This window comes from Neoarius graeffei, chromosome 16, assembly GCF_027579695.1.
Source record: "Neoarius graeffei isolate fNeoGra1 chromosome 16, fNeoGra1.pri, whole genome shotgun sequence".
In the NCBI taxonomy this organism is placed as follows: Eukaryota; Metazoa; Chordata; class Actinopteri; order Siluriformes; family Ariidae; genus Neoarius; species Neoarius graeffei.
In genome coordinates this window covers 1,180,715-1,199,458 of record NC_083584.1, presented here as the reverse complement: position 1 = coordinate 1,199,458, position 18,744 = coordinate 1,180,715, and the positions used below count along the sequence as shown (strand labels likewise).

The 18,744-nt window shown below is 42.2% G+C and overlaps 1 protein-coding gene across 1 annotated transcript; it reads left to right on the top strand.

Moving 5' to 3' along the window:
* The first annotated feature begins 14,214 nt into the window (after positions 1 to 14,214).
* Positions 14,215 to 15,159, top strand: LOC132899872 (olfactory receptor 10J4-like). The gene has a single exon (XM_060941926.1). The coding sequence runs from the start codon at positions 14,215 to 14,217 to the stop codon at positions 15,157 to 15,159; it is 945 nt and encodes a 314-aa protein (XP_060797909.1).
* Positions 15,160 to 18,744: the final 3,585 nt, after the last annotated feature.

Below are 18,744 nucleotides of genomic sequence, written 5' to 3'. Positions count from 1 at the left end.
TTTGCTTGTATAGTAGCATTCCAGCAATTCCTCGTCCATCGATGTCTTGTTCAAGTAGCCCGTTTCTCATCAGTTTGCCCTGGTTCCCTAGCAACTGACACAGACCTTGTTGACCCGGGCGACGTCTGAGCCGGTATGACTCTATCAGTTATGTCTTCACTCATTCCTGAGGTAGGCTGATATATCATGAGGGGTCTTGCCTAAGGACCCTTACTGGAGGATATTTTGCCCCGACTGGGATTCGAGCCCCGATCTCCTGCATCGTAGTCAGTGAGCATTACCACTGTACTATCCAGCTGATACCAGCTGATAGATATATATATATATATATATATATGTATCAGGGCTTTACATTAACACCCGCCCACCCGCAAAATGCGGTTAAAATTCAGCTTTGGTGGGTAATAACTTTAGTCTCACTAGGCACTTTGGCGGGTGGTTTATTCTGTGGTATGACAATATATTTTAATTGTAGTTTTCTCTGAGGGCATCTGATATAATAAACACATTGCAATGTAACAGTACGCACCTACACCTCCCATGAGCACCTGCATAAACATTCTGACAACATGTTAGAATTGTTTAGAACGTTCGTTAACATCTCAGATAAAATCAGTGATATAGTAACCTGCGGTTAATGAACGAAGCAACAAATTTGCTGACGACTGACAAGCGCACTATGTGGCGGCAAATAGCTGGAGTTTCAAACCCTGCTGCTCAGGAAAAAAGGGGCAAAGACGATCAGGGCCGGAGCAGCATTTTAAAATCACAGAGGTCTGTGATGCACAAAGCGCGCGCCGAAAAATGTTCGACATATTTAAATGAGAGGCGTGAATTACACGCCACACAAGAGATCTATTCCTGAAATTACTTTTAATGGTGTTTGAACTGAATATCATCAATTTTGAAAAAAATCATGTATGTGGCAAGAGTCAGAATAATTTAAGCTTGTTTAATGGTTTGATCTGGCCCAAGCAATGAGGACAAAAGATCCCCTAACCATGTAGCCTATGGAACTAATACCCCATTTACATGTAGCCGGATATCTATGAAGACACATATTTATTTATGCGGTTGCACTTCTCATTTACACGTAAACGGAGGTTTCAGTCACTGAAAACGGATATCTTTGAAAACTCAGGGCAAATTGGAGATTTCTGAAAACTCCGTTGTCATGCCTGCATGTAAATAGTGGAAAACAGAGTTTTTCCCACCATCACGATATGTGTCACAGAACAATATTTGCATCAGGTGCTCAATATTTTGGTTTGATGGTCTCATGGATGCAACACGGGTGGTCGTCCTTTTTACATATTTGCGAACACTTTTGGTTTGTTTGCATTTGCAAATAGGACTACAACTGCTTTATGAGGAGCAGAGGAGAAGGACTGCGAGGAGGGTTGGAGTTCTTCAGGCACTTTTCCTCCCACCAAGACAAAGGTTTGCTGCTTACCAATGTCACCACCGCCGTCATGTCATTTGTATTTTCACGATTCTGATAGGCTAATATGGCTTTACACTTCTCCTTATACTGCCACCTATATGTTTGGCATGCTCATAATAGCACTTAGCCACGTATCTATGTGGATCTGTGTAAATCAAATCAAAGCCAAGTCAAGTTTATTTGTATAGCGCTTTTAACAATAAACATTGTCACAAAGCAGCTTTACAGAATTTGAATGGCTTAAAACATGAGCTAATTTTATCCCTAATCTATCCCCAATGAACAAGCCTGTGGCGACGGTGGCAAGGAAAAACTCCCTCAGACGACATGAGGAAGAAACCTCGAGAGGAACCAGACTCAAAAGGGAACCCATCCTCATTTGGGCAACAACAGACAGCTTTACAGAATTTGAATGGCTTAAAACATGAGCTAATTTTATCCCTAATCTATCCCCAATGAACAAGCCTGTGGCAACGGTGGCAAGGAAAAACTCCCTCAGACGACATGAGGAAGAAACCTCGAGAGGAACCAGACTCAAAAGGGAACCCATCCTCATTTGGGCAACAACAGACAGCCTGACTATAATATTAACAGTTTTAACAGGTATAACCCTCAACTGTCCTCATGGGGCCGTCCTTCACAGGAGTGGTGCGATAAAACTCCGACCAGAGACAGGGCACCAGGATGGCAGTGGCGGCTGGTAGTCTTTCAAACAGGGGAGGCTGGTCAGTTACGACATTTCCAGATTTTAAAGGAAAAAACACATCAATTTTGCCCATACTCTTGCCTCTGATCTGGCTGATTGTTGGCAGCATCACAAACTGTGAAATAACAGGTTCTTTTGGCCCATTAGCCTACTGTCCAATATAAATGATGGTGGTGTTGGGGGGGGGTATATTTTAACATTTTATATTTTAAAATTGTGGCATGTTGTTTAAAAATTGATCATTATTGAAAGCAGCTCTTTGTCAGGAACCTCAGCAGTAACAGCAGAGTGTTCTGGAATAGGCACAAGCACTGACCTTGGGGAGCCAAACATAGAGCTGGGTGCCACACATTTCATTCAATGACACTTTCCCTATATTTTTACTTATTTTGACTGAGAAATGTTTTATTGACAATTTTGATAACCCTTCACTTTTAATCCAGGTCTGTAGTGTGAAATGTTCTCGGCTGTGTTTTTGTTTAAAAATCTTTTCCAAATTGTAGCTGTGTTTAATTCATATCCAGAAAAATATATATTCCAATATAATATACTCAGCATAAACATTTTAAATAGATTTTATATTTTTGGTCCATCCATGACATATTACTAAAGTAGCCTATTTACTGTTGTTGATGTGGGTCACTTGCTGTTAGCCAATTCACTTTCTCGTACCAGGAGAGCTGAAAGGAACGAGTATTATTCCCTACCTTTTTCACCAAGTCAATTTGAGGCATTGCTCTACCCTGCTCTTTAATTTTAATTTTTTCCTCAAAAGGAAGGCTGGCAAATGGCTTCGCCAAAATTAAATCAGCAATGCTTGGCATCCGTGCGCAGCTTTCTTGCTAGCTGACTAGCCCCCTCAAGTTCAAGTTCAGTCACTCAAATAAACGAAATTTCTGGAACTTAGATAGCAAACTTGACAACACCATGTTTACACTTTATTTACAATGATAATATATACAAACTAAAAAAGCTGGTAGAAACCGTATGTAATGAATTAAATCGAAATGTAAGCTGATCTCTTACAATACACCACAGCACTTCCGATTCCGCATGTGACTGAACTGAAATTCACCGCTGCCTGTCTATAGTTGAAACGAGCTGTCAATCAAAGAAAATATCCGGCCACTTTCACCAATCACCAGTCTCCTCGCGGAAAGCTTTGCCATGTCCCTCCCATGTGAGGCTCGGAGTCGGTGGGCGGGCGTTTTCGCAGTATTTGTCCAATAACCGTCTTGCATTTTGAGATTGAAAAGCGCAGAGCTCCCAAATGCCGTTGAAGTCCACTGAGGCTGGGAGTCCGTGAGACTCCGTGGGCGGGCATTTTCGCAGTATTTGTCCAATAATCGTCTTGCATTTTGAGATTGAAAAGCGCAGAGCTCCCAAATGCCATTGAAGTGCACTGAGGCTGCTCTGCATTGCGCTGTCATGAGGGGGAGAAACTCACGCACACATTAAAGTTACAAGGGCATTTTTAGAGGAGCCTGAGCCTCCCTCATTGTCTTAGAGCAATCGCCCGTGCAGGATGGATCAAGCAGGTCCGAGGGGCAGAAGAGGCCAGCATCTCAATCCCAGGATCAACATGTAACTCAGAGGGACAGATTGGGGGGGAGGAAGAGAGAGAGAAAGAAAACACGTTGTTAGGTATGCCCTAAAAATGACAAGTATTAAGTCTGTGTGGTAAGCTCGCAGAGACGAGAGTCTTTACATCAGACATAACACACAACAATGGCATGTTAATATGGTAAAATATATCATGACCTGCTCTGGCTGGATGCTTGATTGGGTGATGGGAGCACACTCCTCAGCAATGATGAGATGCAGATGGGACCCTTAGGGCTGGCCAAGACAATTCAGTTACATTTCACCGGGTCTGGGACATGCGACAGAATGTCTGACGGCCGATTCCCTGCAGGCTATGATAGCCAGTCGAGGTCTCCAACCTCTCCACAAAAAGATTTCCTGTTGACTCCATGTAACTCAGAGGGACAGATTTGGGGTGGGGGGAGGGAAAGAAAACACAGGTGGTTAGGTATGCCCAATGTCACCTGAATAAGTAGGAACAGTATACATATTGCACCAAGTACAAGCAGGGACTCCAGCAACTAACTATGACAGCATAACTAAAAGGAGAGAGCCAGAAGGTAACACAGGCATGAGGGAGCCCCGGGACATAAAGCAGCCAGCCACTACACCGTCAACAAACTCGAGTGAGCAAGCGAGTGGGGCCTGACAGCATCCATACATCCCAGTTTACCAAAACACTGTCTGAGGATCCTCCAGATCTACACCTTTACCTCATAAACACCATTAACACAAGGCTTGACTAAACAGATATGTTTTCAGCCGAGATTTAAACACTGAGACTGAGTCTGATTCCCGAACACTACTTGGAAGGCTGTTCCATACTGTGGGGCTTTGTAAGAAAAGGCTCTGCCCCCTGATGTAGCTTTCACTATACGAGGTATCAGCAGATAGCCTGCACCTTTTGATCTAAGTAGGCATGGCGGGTCATAGAGGAGCAGAAGTTCACTCAGGTACTGTGGTGCGAGACCATTTAGTGCTTTAAAGGTCAATAGTAGTATTTTATAATCAATACGAAATTTGATTGGGAGCCAATGCAGTGTGGATAAGACAGGCGGTAAATGCAGATATTTTGGAGAATGGTCTGGTGTAATCATGAATATTTTTGAAAACAGAGAGGCGGGGTTATCCATTTCTATACATACCCAGGTACATGTAAACTAAGCATAAGATACATTACCAATCTGGCATTCATTACACCTACACAAAAAAAAAAAAAAATTCTGGGAAAAAAAATCAGTATACACCACTATGTTTAGGCAAAGTTATCCAAGGCAAACATAAGTTGAAACTTTCCACTCTATTGCTTTGGCTTATCGAATGATTTATTTTTAAAATCACTGCACTCATTTGAAACTGTAAATTTAACAGCTTCATAAAAGTGTGCTGATGGTTACCATGAAAAACCCAAGTCGCGCACTCATTCACTTTTGTGTTCTTGGTCTCAGAGCCGCACGCACGAAACAGACACAGAAGACAGAATCAACGTTTAACATCATTAACAATGCACTTTTTACGGAGACATTTTAATGTTATTCTTTATTTTTTTTTATCCAGTTGAATATTTAGTGTCCAAATGTATTTTCAGCTCTTAAAAATGACCGAGGTCTGGACCTTGGTGGCCTCATAGCTGGCTATGGCCATGGAGATGAACAAGACACTAATAGGAAGATAAGACAGTTCAATGACATTTTGTTGTTTTAACTTAAAAAAGTTAGTACCCGGGATGCCTTAAAATTTTGAGTTCATTGAAATTCATATATTAAGTTAAATTGTCCACCTCATTGTGTTAACTTACTATATGAATTTCAATGAACTCAAAATTTTAAGGCAGCCCAGGTATTAATTTAAGTTAAAACAACAAATCATTTTTGACAGTGTAGGAAGATAAGACAGTTCAATGACAAATGGAAGTTCGGGCGAGATCGGCTAGTTCATAGCAAAACCGAAAATACCACGTACTGTGAAGACTGTAGAAAGTCTGGCCAAGATGGGCACCAGTAATTTTAAACCTGAAACTATAAAGGACCACAAAAAGTCAAATGCACACATTGGTACTATAACACCAAAACAGGCGAAGACGGCTAGTTCACTACAGGACAGCATTGCTTTCAAGTCCCTGGCTGTCATGAAGTCAGCTGAGCTGGAGAGGATGGAGCTGATGTTTAGAAATGTTCATGTGATTGGAAAGAAGTTGATCCCACCCCAGCTATCAGCTTATGGCATGCTGGAAGCCTCAGGTCACGAAGACCATTTTTCATGGACTATTCAGGCTCATCTGATGATGAATGTAATGAGGACATTTAATGTCTCTCTCTACACATGTTCACACACACACACACACACACACACACACACACACACACACACACACTATTAATAGATAATAAATAATAATACTTGATAATACACATAATACTTGCATATCAAAACATCAAATGTTTTTCAATGATAAATATTTTGAATTGGACTTTTAATATTAGAATCAGTTCAGTTGTACTGAATGTTATTTTTCATATTATACGATATTTCATATTGTAAGGGGCTTGAATTTGAGTTCAATAAACTGAATACTCTGTTTATATTTTTGTCTGAACTGGTTGCATGTTTTCATATAGGGAGCGACCTTAACACCACTGAATACTTGAGTGCTACTGTAGAGAAACATTATCTGCTGCCATTCATAGTTAAATATAGATCTTCTGAACTTTAACATATCATGGTGAAGAAAAAACTGCGATTTCCTGGCAACAAAATTGTGGCTAGTGAAAAGGCTGAATGGCTAGTGACTAGGCAAAACCACTAGCCACAGTGGCTGGTGAGCAAAAAAGTTAATGTAAAGCCCTGATATATCATCTCATCCTCTGTAGCCTCTTTATCCTGTTCTACAGGGTCGCAGGCAAGCTGGAGCCTATCCCAGCTGACTATGGGCGAAAGGCAGGGTACACCCTGGACAAGTTGCCAGGTCATCACAGGGCTGACACATAGACACAGACAACCATTCACACTCACGGTCAATTTAGAGTCACCAATTACCCTAACTTGCATGTCTTTGGACTGTGGGGGAAACCAGAGCACCTGGAGGAAACCCATGCGGACACAGGGAGAACATGCAAACTCCGCACAGAAAGGCCCTCGCCAGCCACGGGGCTCGAACCCAGACCTTCTTGCTGTGAGGCGACAGTGCTAACCACTACACCACTGTGCCACCCTATACACACACAAAGGTGGACAAAGTACCCAACTTCATTACTTAAGTCAAAGTACAGCTCCCACTGATCAAACATTACTCCAATAAAAGTGAAACTTGGAGAGTCAAATTTTTACTTAAGTTAAAGTACTGAAGTATTTGCTTTTAAAAATAAAGTATTAAAAATACATTTTCTGTCAATGCATTGTTGTATTTTTGCCAGAACGCTGACAACACCTAATGCCTCTGAAGGAACCGACTGGATTTACTGACTAACTTGTAGAACCTGTAGAATATGCCTGGTAGAATGTTACAAAATGAAACACGACTAAACTGAAAAATACATTGTCATGTGACATCTGAATAATTAGGTATAAACCTGCGATAATAGCCAGCCAGCCCCAGGAACTGTCTCACCCCCTTTTTGGTCTTGGGCCTCAGGCAGGCTGCAATCGCATTAATTTGGGGATGCACCTGCCAATGACCCAAGTGGAACCCCAGATATCGTACTTCTAGCCACGTAATTGCACACTTTTTCGGGTTAGCCGTGAGGCCTGCTCGCCTCAGCGACTTTAGAACGGCCCTCAGATATTCTAGGTGCCGGGGCCAATCATGGCTGTAGATTATTATATCATCAAGATATGCGGCCGCGTAGGCAGTGTGAGGGTGGAGAACCCTGTCTATGAGCCGCTGGAACGTAGCGGGCACCCCAAATAACCCAAAAGGGAGTGTGACAAATTGGTGTAATCCAAACTGTGTGGAAAAGGCTGTTTTCTCTCAGGAGAGAGGAATCAAGGGAATCTGCCAATATCCCTTTGTTAGATCCAGTGTCGAATAAAAGTGAGCAGCGCCTAACCGATCGAGCAACTAATCAATGCGAGGCATTGGGTTGGCATCAAATTTAGACACCGCATTGACTTTTCTATAGTCCACACAGAACCGAACCAGGACCACTCTGCTGCTCCAGTCACTGTGGGACTCCTCGATTATGTTCATCTCGAGCATGGCCTTGAATTCATCTGGGACCACTTTTTTTTGTGGTCGGGTAGGCGGTAAGGGCGGCTATGCACCAGCACCCCCAGGGCGTCTCAATGTGGTGTTCTATGAGGTGGGTGTGGCCAGGTAGGGGTGAGAATGCGTTGGAAAATTCCTCCTGCAACTTGGCTACGTCCGTGAGTTGGGTCGGTGAGACATGGTCTCCACAGGGGACCAGAGTGTTTTGAGATGTTACCTTTTTTACCTCCAGGCCCAGCTCCGCCTTCTCTGGAACTACCGACGCCAACGCCATGGGGACCCCTCATTCCAGCATTTTAAAAGGCTGAGGTGGTAGATATGCAATGCCCCACCCCTATCCACTCACCTCACCTCACAGTCAACGTCCCCGACTCACTGTGTGACCTCAAAGGGCCCTTGCCACTTGGGAATTAATTTAGAACTCCACATGGACAATAATACGAGCACTTTGTCTCCTGGTGTGAACTCTCTAAGGCGAGTGTCGCGTCATACATCTGGCTTTGACGTTCTTGTGCCTGCCACAAATTCTCCTGGGTTAAGTGTGTGAGTGTGTGGAGTTTTGTGTGCAGGTCAAGAATGTACTGAATTTAATTCTTGCTAGGTGAAGGTCCCTCCTCCCAATTTTCTCATAGCACATCCAAAATGCCACACGGCTTATGCCCATATAATAATTAGAATGGAAAAAAAACCCATGGAGGCTTGAGGGACCTCTCGTACTGCAAATAACAGGGGCTCGAGCCACTTATCCCAATTACATGTGTCCTCACTTACAAATTTCTGAATTATATTCTTGAGTGTTTGGTTAAATCGCTCCACTAAGCCATCTGTTTGTGGGTGATAGACACTGGTGTGGATAGACTTAATCCCCAGTAACCCATACAGTTCTCGCAGTGTGTGTGACATAAACAAAGTGCCTTGGTCTGTCAGGATTTCTTTTGGAATCCCGACCCGGGAGATAAATTGGAAGAGTGCTTCCGCAATACTGTTTGCTGAGATATTGCGGAGAGGCACTGCTTCTGGATATCGCGTTGCATAGTCCACCAGAACTAAAATAAAGTGATACCCCAGTGCTGACCGATCTAATGGCCTGATGAGATCCATCCCAATTCTTTCAAAAGGGGTCTCAATTAGAGGGAGAGGGCACAAAAGTGCTTTTGGAGTGGCCATGGGGTTTACTAATTGGTATTCACGGCATGCCGCACACCACCAATGGACATCTCCATGAATCCCTGCCCAATAGAACCGGGCCATTATTCGGGCTATTGTTTTATCTTGCCCCAAGTGTCCGGCCATGGGATTAAAGTGAGCCGCATGGAATACGAGTTCCCTGCGGCTCTTTGGGATCAACAATTGAGTTACCTTTTCTCCAGTTTGAGTGTCCTGCGTCACTCGGTACAACCTATCCTTAAAGGGCTGATGACACGAACATGACTCTATGCAATTTCTTAAATAAACTATACAACATGGCAAACATGTTAGATTTCTGTTATAATTACATTAAAAGCAGCTGTTGTTACGTGAATATCCAACTTTTAATTGCACAGCGCAAGAAAACTGGGTCCGTGGCTTGCGACCATGTTGTGATGTCAGCGGGAGAACATGCTGCGGTTCACTGGCTGTTCTACTCTGGTTCTACTCAATGGAAATGGCGCATGAAAACGCCGGTAAACTCTCTAGTGCTAGCTCTTCCTCTTCTGGGAGTCTAGAATTGTGTTGATCTCTTCCGAATAGAATCTATGATAGCCTACCCTCTTTACCCTTTGCCTCTCGTTGCTAGGCGGCAGTTACATGAAAGCCGCAAGCTTTCACAAGCAAATACATGACTGATATCACGCCGACTTTATGATTACATTTATGATTATCATGTAGAATCTATAGCTCTACGTACCTTTATCTTATGTCGTTTCACAACACATGTTCTGACAGGAGGACTGTCTTTGGATCCGGCATAGCTACTAGTAGGCCCCCTCCGGAATACTGGCAGTGTTGCCAGATTGGGATTTTTCCTGCCAGTTGGGCAGTTTCAAGTGCATTTTGGTGGGTTTTGAACATATTTTGGGCTGGAAAACTTCAGCAGTATCTGGCAACAGATTCTCAGTGGAGAACAGCTTGTTTATTCTCCTGGCCTCTCCCTCCTTGGTGTATCTCTTCAACCGGGTGGCCAGAGCTGTTAGTCGCTGTTTGGCAGTTTCAAGTGCCTCTGGTATGGAGAGTGAGTTATACTTCCTGGGTGCCCCTTTATTCACCATGTTCCCTTTCTGTAGTTCAGCTAGCTGGCTAACTTCTCTCCATGCTGCCTTTATCTTGGCCTCTAATTGTCTCTTCCATGGTGGATACTGTTTGTTATGTCCCGAGCCCACCTTGTGTCCAAGCATCTCCATGATTACTGTTGGTCAGCAGCTCTTGTGTTGAGGCTGTTAGCTGTTGGGGCCTGGTACCCAATCTCTGGTTGTGGGGATGATGATGACATCTCCCTGCTGACCTGTCTTCCTGGCTCCCCCTTGCTCTAGCATCGTTGTTGTATTTCATTAATCTCTAGTTGTGATAGTAGATTTCGATTACGGATGTTGTTAATGTTGATAATAGCTGTTTCTTTGTTAGCCTTGATTGTGGGTTTCAAAGTATCCAATGGTCCCACATTCTCTGCATGTATCCCCTCTCTCTGGGAATGCTTGTACAGTAGCATTCCAGCAAATCCGTATTTTCTGTCCTCGTCCATTGATGTCTTGTTCCAGTAGTCCATTTCTCATCAGTTTGCCCTGGTTCCCTAGCAACTGATGCATAGTGACCTGGGCGACGTCTGAGCCGGTATGACTCTCTATCAGTTATGTCTTCACTCATTCCTGAGGTAGGCTGATATATCATGAGGGGTTTTGCCTAAGGACCCTTACTGGATGATGTTTTGCCCCGACTGGGATTTGAACCCCGATCTCCTGCATCGTAGTCAGTGAGCGTTACCACTGTACTATCCAGCTGATATATATATATATATATATATATATATATATAATGTATAATAATAATAATGACAAACTGAACACCTGTCGCATCAACAACAAACTGGTAAGTTAGGAGGAAGGTTCTTTCACTGATGTCATATAGCTCCTCCTCCTCATTCGTCTCCTGGGTGCTGCAGCCCTGTCAAATTTGCCCAAATAGCTGCATTTTTTATCATAATTTGTAAAATAGGCACCTTCGTGAATTAATATATGGATCATCGGGAATTACTTTTTATGTTATAAAACACTGCCAAAGATGTCAAAAACATGTCATCAGCACTTTAATAATAGTGAAATTAAGGAAGGCCAGCGTCGCATTTGGTTGGAGAGTTTGACCATCGATTATTCTCACTTGGTCAAACGCATGCCACAGAGTCTCGTCTTGCAACTGCTCCAATGGGAAATCTCCAAGGGAATCCCCGAGAGAGTGAAGAGGGGCGGGGTACTCCTCACTCCTCGCATCGCTCTGACAAGGTGCTGACATAGAAGGCTCTGTGACAGCTTCCTCAGTCAAAGCCACACTAAGAGCTTCCTGTTACATATTTATGCAGGACCCACCTCTCATTATGTGTTCCATCAATTCTTTAAATCCTGGCCAATCAGTTCCCAAAATTAATGAGTGGGTGAGACGAGGGTTAACCACCACCTTAATTCTATGCATTTGGCCCCGGAATAGAATATGGATGGACACTAGAGGGTAATTGTGAACATCCCCATGCACACATAACACCTTCACTGCTTGTGCTCTCCCCAATGCCTCACCTTGCACCAGGCGTTGGTGAATTGAGGTCTGGTTACAACCAGAATCCACCAACGCGTGATACGTATCCCCTTGAACACTTACTGGTATGTGATAAGTTCTAGCTTAATTGGGGGCAGTCTCCGGTGCGTCGGGGATCCGGATCACAGTTCCTACCTCTCTGGCAGAGCTCCCACTCTGGAGGTGCTCCAACTCCCCGCCATGCCAGCACACCGGCCCAGGCTTTCCCTCTGCACCGCCATTATGGGAGTCACTCACCTGAGGAGGAGACAACACAGACATGGAAGAGGGAGATGGGAGGACACTACAGGTGCAACGGGCCAGCTGGGGGGGAGCCGGCCTCTGCCTCCGCGGTGGGGGAATGGGGTGGGGAGGGGAAAGAGAGATGGGGAGAAGAGATAGTGAGAGGAGAAGCAAGGAGAGACACTTCGTCTGCCTGCCATCAGAGCTGCCTCCAGATGGTCCTCCGCCAGCTCGATGGCTCATTTTAGCGACGCCGGGTGATGACACTGGACCCATTCTGCTGTTCCTTCCGGAAGTCGAGAGATGAACTGTTCCAGTGCCATCAGATCAATGATCTCATCGATGTCACAATCTTCTGCCCTCAGCCACCACTGGCAGGTGTCACGGAGTTTCTGGCCAAATGCAAATGGCCATCCGACCTCCTTCAATGCCAGCATCTGGAAGCACTGGCGATGTTGTTCTGGGGAGCGGCCGACCCACTGTAGGATGGCTGTCTTCAGGTCAGCATACACCAGTCGGCTGTCAGCAGGGAGCTGATGCACTGTGAGCTGTGCCTCACCAGTCAGGAGTGGGAGGAGGCGTGCCATGCGCTTCTCCAGCGGCCACCCCCATGCCTCGGCTGCTTGTTTGAAGAGGGTGAGGAATGCTTCCAGATCATCCTGCGGGCCCATCTTCGTGAGGGTGCAGGCTGTGGTGATGGTCGATGCCCTTGCTGACGCAAGCAGATGCCGGAACGCCTGGCAATCTTACTGCTGGGCCAGCATCAAGGCTTTGAAGCATTGCTCTTGTTCCTTTCGGAGGGCGATCAGCGCTTGATGCTGGTTCTGCTGGGTGGTAGCTAGGGCAAGGATGAGCTCTTCAAATGTGAAGGACTCCATGGGGTGGTTCCCTTCTGTGTGTCCCGGGTTTCGGCACCACTGTAACCATTCCTGATGTGGGTGGAGCACAGAAGCATGGCTGGCGAGAGTTGATGTTCACATACACACTTTTTATGTGACTTATTTTGGCTTTTCAGCTTGCTGTATTCATTCATTCATTCATTCATTCATTCAGTCACACACATGCGTTGGGGTCAGGGAGCTGCTCTTCTCTGCTCTCCCCCTCCTTTTATGCTCAATCCCTGCAACAAACAAACAATTTATAAAAGTAAATGTTGGAGGTTAGCGCTACAGCGCTACAAAAATATTTTGTAGGATAACATCAAAAGAATTAATGCACAATTAGGTCTTTAAAATGCACATGTAATAAAATAGTAATAAAAAAGTCTGATCTAGTGCTATACAAGTGCTATATCAGAAGCAGTTTCTTAGCACATTTAAGTACAGTGATATAAGCGCTTTTATAATTCAGAAATATAACACTTAAATAGGATACTAATATGTATGAATAATTGCAAAAAATAGGAATAATAAAAAAATAACAAGTTGACGGCTTGAAACTCATGCAAAGAATGCTAAATAATCAGGAAATGTGTCGTTTACCACATCATTTATGAGATGTGTTATTGACTGTCAGTCCAATGCGACTTGCATAACACCTGTATAGCACTCAGTGACTACTGTGCGACTGCCAGAAAAGCACTCAGACATGCTGTTCGCACTTCTGTGATGGTCAGGAGCAGTTATATCATGGTTGGCCATGTAACCTGTGCACATGGGGCAGTGGCTGCATGAAGGATACCAATGCATGGATCACTCGATGGTATCTGGCCCTTCAGCCTTTTAAAATTGAGGTGGTCCACAGGCCGGGGGCACAGATGGTGGTGGCAGATTACCTCTCCTGCTGGGGGGGTCAGCTGCAGGATGACACCCAGTCGTGTGTGTTTAGTGTGTTTGTTTTGTGTATGGTCAATGAAAAGTGTGCAAAAAGAGCTCACCTTTTCTGAAGTCTGCTTCCCATTCCTCTGTTTCCCAAAGTCTGAGAACTGTTACAGTAGCACTTTAAATGGTCCATGAAAGACATACACTAGTATTCAAGAGGTCTATACTCTGCAGTGTTTTAAGAAGGACATTAAAGACTCGAAGAAAACATTTTTTTTCTCATTTAAACCACTGAAATTATTGATTACCCAGATGTATGATAACAGAGGGCTGGAAGGAGGCAGGAATTTCCTTTAAGATGCTCTCAGCAAATCACTAAGGACTGTGAGCCTGGATGGGAAAATATAAAGGTCCATAAAGTCGACTTCATCACCACAGCTGTGGTTTATCTTTGTTGACACACTGCTCTCTGAATGACTGCTGTAAAATCACATGGATTAATTTTCAGAAATTAATGGATTATTCTACCAATTTTACATATTTATCACTGGAGGGACATGTTGAATTAGAGAATTACAGATATATTTATTTTATATTTACACTGACTGTATATATAATGATGATCTGTTTTAACACTGTCATCATTTTTGTCATATTCAAAAAGAAACATTTTCATGAGCCCATGTACATTTTCATCGCTGCTTTGCTTTGTAATTCTCTCTTTGGATCGACAGCTCTTTATCCTAAACTGCTCATTGATTTACTGTCTGAAAAACAAACTGTATCTTATAAAGAGTGTTTATTTCAGGCATTTTGTTTGTATACATATGCTGCATCAGAGTTCACACTGTTATCAGCGATGGCCTATGACAGATATGTGTCCATCTGTAATCCATTATTATATGCAAATATTGTAAAAATGTCCACTGTCAGAAAGCTCTTATTTTTATCATGGTTTTTGCCTTGTTGTGAAATTGGTGTTGCCGTTATTTTAACATCCCAACTTCGACTGTGTAAATTTAAATTGAACAGAATATACTGTGATAATTTTTCAATTGTGAAATTAAGCTGTAAAGAAACATCTCTTAATAACATATATGGACTTTTTATTTTTGTCATTGCTCTGTTTCCTCCAGTGATCTTCATACTTTACTCTTATATCAGGATACTCACTGTGTGTTTAAAGAATTCTAAAGATTTCAGACGGAAAGCTTTACAGACATGTTTACCACATCTTCTCATTTTTATTATTTTTTCTGTCAACATAAATTTTGAAATTATAAATAACAGACTAGAATCAAAACAAATTCCCCACATTATGACCATGATCCTGTCACTTGAATATGTACTTATTCCTCCTCTGTTTAATCCTGTAATATATGGATTAAAACTGCAGGAGATTTATAGTAACATTAAGAAAATGTTTCAGTGTCAAAAAAGAGTACAAGTTTCTTTTTAGAGCCTTCCTTTCCTCTTGTGATTGAGATTTTATTAGATTGATGTACCTATGATGAACACCAAAGTTAAATCATGACTAATATTCTCATTTTCATTGTAATGAAACCTCTGCCAGAATTTCAGGTCAACTTCTCTCAGCTATACTTGCAAAAATGCAATCTTGCAATGAAAATAGTCTTTTTGTGTCAGTAAATATTTTGCATATATAATCTTTAATGTATCTCACAAAAGTTATTACAATCAATCACTGATGTAAACTGCTCTCCTGTGTTTCCCTGATCAACCAATGAATCCCACTGACAAGAATACCAAGCCACAGGCATTATGGAATTGGTAGTATCCCAAATAGCACTGAAGGAGAGCCTCTTGAAGAATAGAAAAGCTCTTCATGCTGTGAGAGCAATGTATCTCTCCACCCTAATAGAGGATAACAAAAATTATCCTAGATTTGCATTTAATACTGTAGCAAAATTAGCTCACAATAAGACCACCAGAGACATTTACACACCTTCAATATGTTGCAGCAACCACTTCATAATTTTTTTAAAGAAAATTTGAAAATATCAGGCAAAATAAATAAATACACTACTGTTCAAAAGTTTGGGGTCACCCAGACAATTTTGTGTTTTCCATGAAAAGTCACACTTTTATTTACCACCATAAATTGTAAAATGAATAGAAAATATAGTCAAGACATTTTTCTGGCCATTTTGAGCATTTAATCGACCCCACAAATGCGATGCTCCAGAAACTCAATCTGCTCAAAGGAAGGTCAGTTTTATAGCTTCTCTAAAGAGCTCAACTGTTTTCAGCTGTGCTAACATGATTGTACAAGGGTTTTCTAATCATCCATTAGCCTTCTGAGGCAATGAGCAAACACATTGTACCATTAGAACACTGGAGTGAGAGTTGCTGGAAATGGGCCTCTATACACCTATGGAGATATTGCACCCAAAACCAGACATTTAGTAGAATTTAGCTAGAATAGTCATTTATCACATTATGCCTCGGTCACAACCGGCCGTACGTGCTTCTACGGCCGGTCTACGTGCAAAAAACGCAAGAAACGCACAGAGGGCGCGTGTGTGACGTGCTGATTTTTTAGCTGTACACTGGCTGCAGACCGGACGCAGAGGTTCTTTGTCATGTCAAACAAACTCTACAGGTGCTTACGTTGTTTTCAGGTTGCAAGACAAACTTATGGCCAACGTGTGTCTTTCTCCATGAACAAAAAAAAAAATCCCGCAGCGATTTGGGAAACGCCAAAAATTGCACGGCCAAAAAATCATACGTCCGGTTGTGACCTAGGCTTTAGCAATGTATAGAGTGTATTTCTGATTAGTTTAAAGTGATCTTCATTGAAAAGAACAGTGCTTTTCTTTCAAAAATAAGGAAATTTCAAAGTGACCCCAAACTTTTGAACGGTAGTGTAAATAAATAAATAAACCAGACTACTTGATTAGCAACTCTTTAGATAACAATATAAATATCAGATCAGTGATTAGAATGTTTAACTCCCCTGAGAGAAAGCAAACTCACTTCACTAATTTCATCATAAAAATCTCCAATTTGTATATTAGATCACTAACCTACATGAGACTTCAAACAGATAATCCAAAAATCAATCAAAAAACAGATAATATGAAAATCAATCAAATCCCTCAGCACTAGATATGTACATAAATCCTTTAAGCTCACAATTATTAGACCCTATTGAAAAAAAGCTGACCTCGCACTCACTATGTACAAACCCCATTTCCAGAAAAGTTAGAATATTAATAAAACAAAAGATGTGATTTGTTAATTCCCGCAAACCTTTCTTTAACTGACAAAAGTACAAAACCAATATTTTCAGTAGTTTACTGACTAACTTAATTGTATTTTGTAAATATAAACAAAGTTAGAATTTGATGCTTGCAACACACTCAAAAAAAGTTGGGAGAGAGGAATTATTACCATTATATTCCATCACCTTTCCTTTAATAACACTTCAATCATATGAGAATTGAGGATACTAATTGTTGCAGTTTTGCAATTGGGATTTTTGTCCATTTTTGCTTGAGACAAGACTTCAGCTGCTCACCAGTCCGTCATCCCCCGTGAAACCTAACATCCAGTTTTCCTGAAGACAAGCTGAACTGTGGACTCATCTGCCCACAGCACAAGTTTCCACTGTCTTTCAGTCCATCTGAGATGAGTTTGGGCCCAGAGAAATCAGCTTTGTTTCTGCATAGAATTGATGAATGGATTCCTCCTTGCATAATACAGTTTCATGTTGCCTTTCTGGATGCAGCAGCAGACACTGCTTTGTCCATCCTGATGCCTCAAATCTGGCTGGATTCTCATCACATCACTCCTGTGGAGGATGGCCCCAGTCAAAAGATACAGTTAGATGGCGGCTCTGGACAATTAGTTTTGCTATGATGGCTGAGGACTACAATTGCTATGATAACATTTGGACTGCAGTTGTCATGAACAGTTTTACACTCAAGTCTCCATGAATGAATATTTGATAACTTCAACCAAATAGGCTTCATGTTAAAATTATAATGAATTTCTTGGTTACACAGTTGTATTTTGTGACTATATAGCCCACAGGTTTTGAAGCAAATTATTTATGACCATGTTATCTGTTATTCTCCAAATGAAAATGGGTTCCCTTTCAAATCTGGGTCCTCTCAAGGTTTCTTCCTCATGTTGTCTGAGGGAGTTTTTCTTTGCCACTGTTGCCTCAGGCTTGCTCATCAGGGATAAATAAATTTATTTGGGGAAAAAAAATAGCTCATATTTGTCACATTAGAATGACAGATACTCAGGCAGTGCCACATGATGGCTCGAAGGTCACACACATTCAACAGTGGTTTCTGACCTTGTCCTTTATGCACTGAGAATTCTCTGAATTCCCTGAATGTTTTTACACAATTATGTATTGTAGATTTTGAAAGCCATACTATCTTTCATTGACAGGTGTTTGTTTTGAAGTGATGAACAATTCTCTCACAAATTTTGGCACAATGGAGTGAGCCATGACCCATACTTGCTTGCAAAGACTGAATCATTGGTGCTGCTTCTTTTATACCCAATTTTGCTGCCAATTAACCTGATAATTGTGGAATCTTCCAAAATGGTGTTACTTGAATGTTGGGTTCACCCAGAAAGAGACCCCGATTCCTTCGTGCTGATGCCTTTCCCTCGGGCCCGAGGACGAATCAACAGCTCGACAGAAACAGACAGGGGAACACCTGAGTTGTTCACATGCCAGTTTATTCGCACAGTCACTTTGTCAAAATGAAAACATTTTTGGAAACGTCTTATAGTGTTTCTGTGTTTATGTTTTGTCTTCATGTGTGTGTGTGTGTGTGTGTAATGGGTGTGCGTCTATGTGGAAGTGTGTAATGATCTTTAATCAATCATAATATAATAACATATTTTTGCTGACAGTAAGGTACAGATAGATATCAGAGTTTTGGCTTATAATCAATATTATGTCTAATTTTCATGGAATAGTATGGAATGTTAAACATAGATAATGTCTCGTCTACAGAGAAGGTCAAAGACACTAGTTTGCACAGAAAGGATCTTAATA

What these genes read in the sequence shown, in the direction of transcription:
- LOC132899872 (XM_060941926.1), top strand. Translation starts at nt 14,215, where the DNA reads ATGGATTATTCTACCAATTTTACATATTTATCACTGGAGGGACATGTT.